This window comes from Bactrocera neohumeralis, chromosome 2, assembly GCF_024586455.1.
Source record: "Bactrocera neohumeralis isolate Rockhampton chromosome 2, APGP_CSIRO_Bneo_wtdbg2-racon-allhic-juicebox.fasta_v2, whole genome shotgun sequence".
Lineage (NCBI taxonomy): Eukaryota > Metazoa > Arthropoda > Insecta > Diptera > Tephritidae > Bactrocera > Bactrocera neohumeralis.
Genome location: NC_065919.1, coordinates 71879949 through 71889137, shown reverse-complemented (window position 1 = coordinate 71889137; position 9189 = coordinate 71879949). Strand labels below are relative to the sequence as shown.

The 9189-nt window shown below is 39.8% G+C and overlaps 1 protein-coding gene across 1 annotated transcript; it reads left to right on the top strand.

Annotated features, from left to right (window-relative positions):
• The first annotated feature begins 341 nt into the window (after positions 1-341).
• Positions 342-7506, top strand: LOC126751536 (lipase 3). Its single transcript, XM_050461886.1, has 3 exons — positions 342-1299; positions 6070-6810; positions 6875-7506. Exons 1-3 carry the CDS (start codon positions 1135-1137, stop codon positions 7265-7267), a joined length of 1299 nt encoding a protein of 432 aa, XP_050317843.1. The 5' UTR covers positions 342-1134; the 3' UTR covers positions 7268-7506.
• Positions 7507-9189: the final 1683 nt, after the last annotated feature.

The following is a 9189-nucleotide window of genomic DNA, read 5'->3' as shown; positions in this document are numbered from 1 at the left end:
GGCGAGCGAATTACGTTGGACAAATCGAAGCGTCGCTTCACGTGCTTGAGTCGCAGCCGGCTGGCCGTTCGAATCGCGCCACGCTCATTGCAAATCGATGAATGCGAAAGCAGACACAAAATAAATAATTGAGTTTATGAATTAAAAGTAACTACAGCGAGGCCGCGCCGGTTGGCAGCGGGCTAAAGCGAGTGGTGGTAAGGCAATACACGTAATGAGCGCGATGAGCGTCACAGTGAGCGCTACACTTACCTACATACCTGTACGGTGCTGCGGTTGGAGTTGTGGCGGAGAGAAGCGCTTCACAACAGCTGGGGCGCGTGGAAGCCGCAGGCTGCGCGGATACCGCTATCGAGGCGGCGAAACAGTCAGTCAACAGACACCAGTCCGCGCACGACGACGACAATCGAAGTCGAAGCCACGCGACGTTACCAAAGTTTTACGTCAGCGCGATCCCGGAATTCATACATGTTACCGATTTGGAGGTTTCACCTTTTCCTGCGCGCGAAAAAAACACTTATAAACCGCCAATGAAAGTGCAAAAACAAAAGCAAAAGCAAGACAAAAACAAAAAGTAATGCTGTACAAGCAAAAGAAAGCCAATAAGTAGCAATAAACGTGAAAAGTGAAAAGTAATAATATAACGGCTCATACTTGTAGCACACATAATAACTCGTCCCAGACGCGTACTACCCGCAGTGACGTACCAAAACATCAAGTACCCATTAGTGTTAACTTTTGACCTCAACTGCACAGTCAGCACCTTTAACACTTATCGTGCTTTCGGTTCAATCCGTCTGGCTGCTGCATTCGGTTGTTTTGTGTTATTTCAATAAAGCGTGATTGAGATAGAATTGTTGTGAAACTTGCTGCTTGCACTTCCTCGCCGCTCATCGCCGACACACTAGGCTACCGCTGCAGCTGCAACGCCGTTTAGCTGTGGATCGGTGTGGCAAAGTGTGTTGGCTGCCTCAGCCCATAAGATCGCTTCGCACGACACGTTGACGTAAGCCAGTATGTCATTCTGCATCATCTTGTCCATTCGCTTGAAACAACTCCCCGAACGCGTTTGACGAGCAACGGCATTAACGGCTTTAACGCCAACATTCATAGCATCCTGCGCCGTCGTGAGTCATGGCTGTCACCATCATCGGTTGCAACATCATCGAATCGTTGTTGCTATTGCTGTTAAGTGGCCTGTGTTGCTGGCAGTTGGAGTCGCAGCTACGTGGATCCTCGTTTATGGTTGCCGCGTTCATCAACGTCCGTCAAACGCGCGACATCATCATTACAGATGCGGTATGACTCGTGAAATAGAAATGGGCGAGAAATTAAACGAAAACCACTGACCGCAATTAAATTTAAATAAGCTGTGACCAATCACTCCACTATGCTAACAAGGCTTGCTACACACTTCATGTTGTTTTCCTATTAATTGAGGCCAAACATTTTTGCGGTCAGCTTAAAATATTTTTGATTGTTGTTTAATCTACTATTTTGAAAAGCAACTGTTCTTACTTTTTAATTTATTTAATATGGTACGGTTCATAATTTTTCACGCCATTTTTTGTACGCTTTGAAGGCTGTTACTGTTGTATGGGTAATGAACATTACCCAAATAATTTTGAAGTGTGGCAGCCCTTGGCCAGAAAAATTTACAAGTCAGTTATGTTTACCTAGACCCGTCTGTTGTGCGAAAAGCCCGCACTAAAACTTTGTAGGACCTGAGTTCTATCACAACTTCCAAACAACATCACACGAATTTTTCTTCAATAGCGATACGCCCGCAATAGGATGTGACAACCTCCTATTGTGTTTCCACCATACGAGTATAATAATCATTCGGAAAATCACACTAACAATTTTTTATTCAAGTAGAAATAGTAACGCATAGAGGATTTAGAGAACATATCAGAACTTTCTAATAGTGCAAAACTTGTCAGATATAAAAACAACATATCTGAAATTAATTCCAACTAATTTGAAAGACTGATACCCATCTTTCACTGTCATAAGATCTTAATTTCAGGAAAATACCATCTGATCAAAGTAGGGTACCTTTCTCACATCGGTGTGGGAATGAGCGGGATCTATGTTGTCATCTTGCGATTTAGCACTGGGCGTATGGACCTAGCGTGCGCTTAGCAGGCATTGGTCGACGATCTTCTGGCATAGAGAATACATGAGAGATAGACTGAACTTTTTTCTCTTAGCAAAGTTCATTTAGGAGCAATCGTAGGAGTTCTTACTAGACATAAGCAAGGAACTCTTTCATTCATTATCCAGCCTTTGCAAAATTCAGGGTGAAACATCTCGACAGACAAACCTTGGGCGAACCAGTACACAAAGTCGAAACTGACATTGGCCTCCGCAACAAATTTGTGATCGGCTCAAAGAGCTTTGGCGATTTATGACGGTATTTATGAACACAAGAGTTCTGGTACCACAACGGACCGGCATTGCAAGCTATCCAAGGGAGATCCACTTTTTAGGATCGACCACTTAACCAAACCTAACCTAAAGTTCATCCGGACTGACAAAAGTAAAACCATTTCCACGTATTTCAATACAAATTGCGCTTAATTCAACTTTCTATTCATTTGATATAAGCCTTTTCTGAGATGCCATTCACTGTTTTCAGCAATTTTTTTCGGTTTCGGCTCATTTTTGGAGCACCATTCGCTAGATTCTAGAACAGTTTAGAAGAGACATGGTCTGTATGATGCCCTCATGGTCGGCACTTGACGTCTTTTTTGCAAAAATTCGTTTGGTATTTAGTACTGACATGCTTCATACCCAAAACATTAACCAAAATGAGTTGAGACGCCCATCTCTTATGAGTTTAGTTTCCTCTGTTCGTCATAGCCAGACACACTTTTTGCAATTGCCAAACACGTACTAACTGGCATTGTAGAGATCAAACTTCGTACACTTCAACATAAAGAAGTCTATAGAGATCATATTGTTCTTTGGAATGGCTTTCCTTTTGTTCACTATTTAGCTGTTTCATGACTTTAGTTCCTTATCACCTGCAATATTTTATCTAATCAGTGGTCAAGGTCAAGCTCACATAACCTAGCTACCATAAGCATTACTGTACTTATTTTACAAATGTTCCAGATAGAGAAGTAAAGTCACAAGTATAAAGTTTTGAGGGTATTATAAAATTTCCTGGAAATAAATTAAATCTCAAGACCCCTTTGGTACGTCTGTAGTAATACTTCATATAAAATATAGTCCACTTAATCGATTTTTTCGCACCTTTACCTGACTATACTCGTACATATAAATATTTGTTATCAGTAATTACAAAATATCATATCGCCTCCCAATTATGTGATAAATTGCACAAGTCAATATTTCAAAGTTTGGACTTATTTATTGTGTCTATTAAGTCACTTCGGTAGAGGACACAACTCAACAGCGACAAGGGCAGATCACATCGCAGGAGTGTCGGTCGCACAGAGTGCTTGCTGCATGTACGAGTATTTAAAGCGTGTGTGGCGAGTGCAAGTGCGCATGCGCGGAATGCATAATTTGAAGTATCGCACACTTAGATACAACATACTCACATGCATACGAAAGTACGAAATCTAGCAAGCATATGTGTCTGTATGTACTCGTATAAATGGATGTTATTGTTTTTCGTGTTGCCATTGGCAAAATACCCATGGCTTGTACACACTTTATGACAAACTTTGTAATCGCAAGTTTATCGTCATTCATCCATTTTTGTTGTTGGACTATATAGTACCTATGTATGTATGTATGTCGGCGTTTCTGCGCGTATGTGAGCGACGGTGTGCCGCGCTGAGTGTTCGACGCACGTGCCGGCATTTGCATTTGCCAAAAGTAGGCAAATGAAACGAAAAAATAGACACGTATTTTGGAAACCATACCCATCACCGCACCAAAAATAATGTCATGAGCTATATAACTTTTCAATAAAAATTTACGATTTTAAAACCAAAATTAGAAACCATATTTTTCGTATGAAAATTTTTGTCTTAAAATTATATAGCCACTATGCTTTTTAGAATCTATGCATACCATTTTGGAGGCAGTAACGTGAAATTGCAATTCTGCACAAGCTCAGATAGTTAGTGGACTATCGGTTTTCCTTACAAGGAAACGGTTATCAGAGAAATAATAGCCGCTAGTGTCATTTAAAAAAGGAAAGCTTTTGTTTAGCAAAATTCGATTTTGTTATACTAGAACATACATACATATGTAAAGATGAGCAAGGGTTTCACACAGAATATAGCGATCCTCCAAGTTTTCGATAACATTTCTAATCATTGTTTTATAAAGGAGTTTACATTTGGATACAGTTGTTGCTGTAGCTTTGAGGAACACTGCCAATGGCTGTCCACTGCGGACAAACAATATCCGGTTGTCTTAGAAAAAAAAACACTTCGCAGGACCTGAGTTCTATCACAACTTTCAAGCAGCATCGCACGAATTTTTCGCTAATAGAGATCCGCTTTCAATAAGAAGTGACAACCTTCGAGTATTTCTACATTGTAACAGTCATTCGGAATCTTCTAATACGATCTTCAGGTCTAGAGTAGATATAACATCTCGACTGAACTGTTTTCTCCTAGCAAAGTTTATCTTGTAGTAATCGTAGGAGTTCTTACTAGACGTAACATTCATGCTGTAAGGCTAAAAATCCAGTCGGAACCAAATTGTCAAAATCGTATGGAAGAAGGTGAGCTGGAAACATTCAGGAACTTTCTCATCTTTTATCCAGCCTTTGCAAGACTGAGACTGAAGCATCACGGCAGCCCTACCTTCGATGAATCAGTAGACATAGTCGAAACTGACATTGGCCGCCTCAACAACTTTGTGATCGCCTCAAAGCGCTTTGTTGAATTATGTGGTTATTTATAATACATTTTTATGAGAGTTCTAGGTATCACAACGGACCGGCATTATAAGCTAACCAAGTGACATCCACTTTTTAAGGTCGACCATTTAACCAAACCTAAGCTAAAGTCGATCGGGACTAAGAAAAGTAAAACCATTTATTTCAATTCAAATTGTGCTTAATCCAATTTTTCATTCACTTGATATAAACCTCGATCTTTTAATCCTAATTTCGCATAAAATCCCAAATAAGAGTTAGAGAACATGTCATGAGATTTAAGCATAACTTTAAATTTTGAAGAACGATTGAACATTTGCTTCGAAATAGAGCTCAGTCGCGCCTTTTTCTTTTCACCTTTTTCGAACATGGTTTTGGAGTCTAAGAATAAGCAGGGTTCAAAATCCAGGCTCCCACCAACTCAAATACCCCTTTATGCAGTACACGTCTGATGGGTTTTATACGATTGTAGACACTTGTTTGAATTGAACTTCCATTCCATTCTCAACCATTATGTCTTAACAGAGAACATTTCGGACAAGTTATCACATATCTCAATGAAACCGACTACACATATCACTGACTTCGGACATCAGGCACGATCTCACAAATTTTTATCTGTCACATACATATGTATATCAGTTAACCTATTCATGGTATCCAACATTTGTTTAACCAGATCGCGTTCATTGAATGTTATTTCTATCGAAATCATACCCTTTGCTTATGAAAAAAATAATCCACATCCTTTGGAAAAGCGTTGGTGGTATACATATATGTATGTATTTAGCGCATATTGCAATTATTACAACAAACAAAAACAATGAAATGGCAATGAAGGCCGTTTACGGCTGTCAAGAGCGCATAAATTTGTGCTCGCATGCACTTAGACGACACGACTTAACTTCGCAATCCAGCTAAGCCGTCAATTGAGCCATGCAGACAGGTATTCGTAAATCGTAAATCGTAGATGGTAGACGGTAGGTGATTTGCGTAAGTCACTTTTATGTCAACGCAGTGTCACCGCGACGCCGATAGCGCCTATTATTGTCATTTTACCTACTTGAGTCACTCAATCACAGCACTTACTATTTTGCAGACTGCCACTAAAAAATAGCACAAAGAACACCAGTAGACATCATAATAAAATAATCGTCTTTTATTACTTTCTTCCTTCCATGAATACGCACTTGCACTTGCAGGTGCAACGCATTCGTCGCGACGGTTATCCGGTGGAAAAGCATCACGTGCTGACCAAGGACGGCTATGCGTTGACATTGCATCGCATACCGCAATATAATACGACGTCGACAACAGGCGCTAGTGCTTGCGGCATATATTCGCGACGTCCGGTCGTTTTCTTGTTAGCCGGAATTTACGCCTCCTCGGACGCTTGGCTACTGAACGGCCGGGAGAACTCATTACCATATCTGCTGTGGCGTCAAGGCTACGACATTTGGTTGGGCAACAATCGCGGCAACATCTACACGCGTCGCAACGTGTGGTACAATGCCACGGAGCGTGAGTTCTGGAACTTCAGCTGGCATGAGATGAGCATTTACGATATGCCCGCTATGGTGGACTACATCATGCAATGCACGGGCGAGGCGAAAATGCATTTTGTGGGCATCTCACAGGGTGGCACCGTGTTTCTGGTGCTGAACTCAATGTTGCCGCAATACAATGGCGTCTTCAAGACAGCACATCTGTTGGCGCCGGTGGCGTATGTGAGCAACACTAAAGGTGGGCTGGCCAAGATTTTCGGTCCCATATTGGGTACACGCAACTATGTGGCTAAGGTGTTGGAGGGCATGGAGATGGTGTCGACAAACAAGTTTGTGAAAAAGTTCCTCTCGTCGCTTTGTTTTGAGAACGAACGACCGATGGTTTGTGTCAGCCGCCTTTGGCCAGCTGTGGGCTACGACACACAACATCTAAACAAGGTGGTACTTGCAATTCTATTATACTTGTATATAGTTTTTATAGAATTTTCCCGTATATTTACAGACTTTGCTACCGGATATAATGGCCAACTTTCCAGTGGGTGGCTCCTTCAAGCAAATTATGCATTACTTTCAGGGTTACGTCTCGACGAAGTTCCGCCAATACGACTATGGTCCGGAGAAAAATTGGTTGATGTACAATCAATTAGAACCGCCCGACTACAAGTTGGAGCTAGTCACAGCGCCGGTAACAATTTTCTACGCCGAGAACGATTACATCGTGTCCGTGGAGGATATTTGGCGACTGCTTATGCGTTTGCGCAACCTACAGGCCGTCTATAAGATTCCACGTCGACGCTGGAATCATTTCGACTTCATTTGTGGTCTGGGCGTGCGTGAGTTCATTTTCGATAAAATTATCAGAGCAGCAAACTACTACGAATATACATATAGTTGACGATAACGTTTCGAGTTTCTCTTCAAGAGTATTTTAGTTTTTAAATTTTAATTGTGATTTATAGGGAAAAGTAGGACTTTTAAGACCGAGTTTATTATTTGATCCATACTTGTTAAGATAAAGGTTGCCATAACTAAGTGACGTATATTTTTTAGAATAACTGTTGTCTGGGTATTATGGCATTTTTACGTATTATTCAAAATTTAAGAATAAACTATTTAATTATAATAAGCACAAAATCTTAAAATGTTGTCTTTTTTTGGTGGATAATATGAGTTTCAAAATCGAACGATTTTTCAAACAGTTTTAATAACCTTCGCCATAAATAAATAAATGAGTTTCTGATACAAAATTTTTTAGCAATCAGCGTTTGGTCTTTAGTAAAGAAATAAGTATCTTAACTACTTCTTCATTAAAAATACCTTCAATACCTTAATAGAATATGGAAAACTTTATTTTGGGTTACCGAGGTAATTTGACTTACCAGAGGTAAAGGAAAGAGGACGAATTCTTAGAAATACTTATAAGAAACTTTTTATAAGTTCCAGCCTCACCTTTTTCGTCGACCAACTTAAGGATTGGCTATTGTCTTGATGTTTCTAACTCAAACTTTTTTTACCTTTTTAGCGTTAACAGTTCAGAGATATGCCCATTGATCGGATGTAGTTCATTTGAGGGAAAAAAGTTCGACGGCACCCAGGTGAAGCATTGACCAGTCCACCTAAAATGATATTGACTGCAAAAAATTGTAATCACAGTAGCTAATCTGTAATATGGGACTCGCACATACATATGTTTCACAAGCGATAATATGGTGGCGTCGACCGATTATAATATGACCAATTCACTTTCAACAATGAACACTTCGGCTAAAATATCCGGAGTATACCATATAATTGTTTTTGGGAGTTCTACGAGTGCGCAAAAGTTGTTTGCTTCAAAATATAACAGAATTGTAGGATTGTAGGGATAAAATGCAATGTAAAATAATATAATAATACAAAACTATGGATAAATTATGTGAGAGTATTCCAACAATTTCTTTGATATTAGCTGAGACTGGAACTTACAAATTTCTGTTGGATTGTCATCCACCCAGTCCACCCAAATGCAATAGTTGCTAAGCAATTCTGAATAATATACATGCGTACACACATATATCTTCTGCCATATATGTAAAAGCAATCAGACGAATACTTTCGGCCAACACTGTAAGTGGCACTTGACTTGTACACTCATATTAATTGATACACGTTTATGACGAAGATAATGGTGCTTGCGCCAGGTGCTTATTGCTGCTTGAATTTCTGCAAATCTTTCTTAAAATACTTTATTTATTTTTGTATGTCTTCTGTATTAAGCATTAAGTACTGCATAGAGTTTAGTTTTCAGTTTTCGTACATAGTTCTATCAATATCATACTGTTTTCAGTTATCAATTACCTGTTGGTTTCTAGTTTAATTTCCTTTGATGGTGAATGTAAAGCCACGCAGTTCTCGTTAGGCACTTTGTGCAATAGCTTCAAATTGGTGCAATGATCTGACAAACGCTTAATGCTCTGCCAGTTCACCGATGTACCGGACACGTCGTATAGACATGCGCATGAGCTGATACATTTTCAAGCTGATAATGTGCTACAAAATCCGCTAAATCTCGACAGTTCTCATTGCATCAACATATTGCGGTATGAGCATTTAATCGCCAAACAATCGCATACCACTGTCACTGAACACAGTTATATTAGGATTGATTAAGTGCATCAGAGGTTATATAATATTGCCCATAAAAAAAGCTTGAATCAAAAGATAAATGCTTTTTACTTTCGTATTGTACTTCTTGAGTATATAGTCAATTGTATTGGGCAAATCAATAGCGCCGATTTCATGCCAACTGTATTGTCAGAAGTCTCTGCTATTCAAGTT

Coding starts and splice junctions, on each gene's coding strand:
- LOC126751536 (XM_050461886.1), top strand. CDS start 1,135: ATGGCTGTCACCATCATCGGTTGCAACATCATCGAATCGTTGTTGCTA. Junction 1,300..6,069: donor ACATCATCATTACAGATGCG/GTATGACTCGTG, acceptor TTGCACTTGCAG/GTGCAACGCATTCGTCGCGA. Junction 6,811..6,874: donor ACACACAACATCTAAACAAG/GTGGTACTTGCA, acceptor GTATATTTACAG/ACTTTGCTACCGGATATAAT.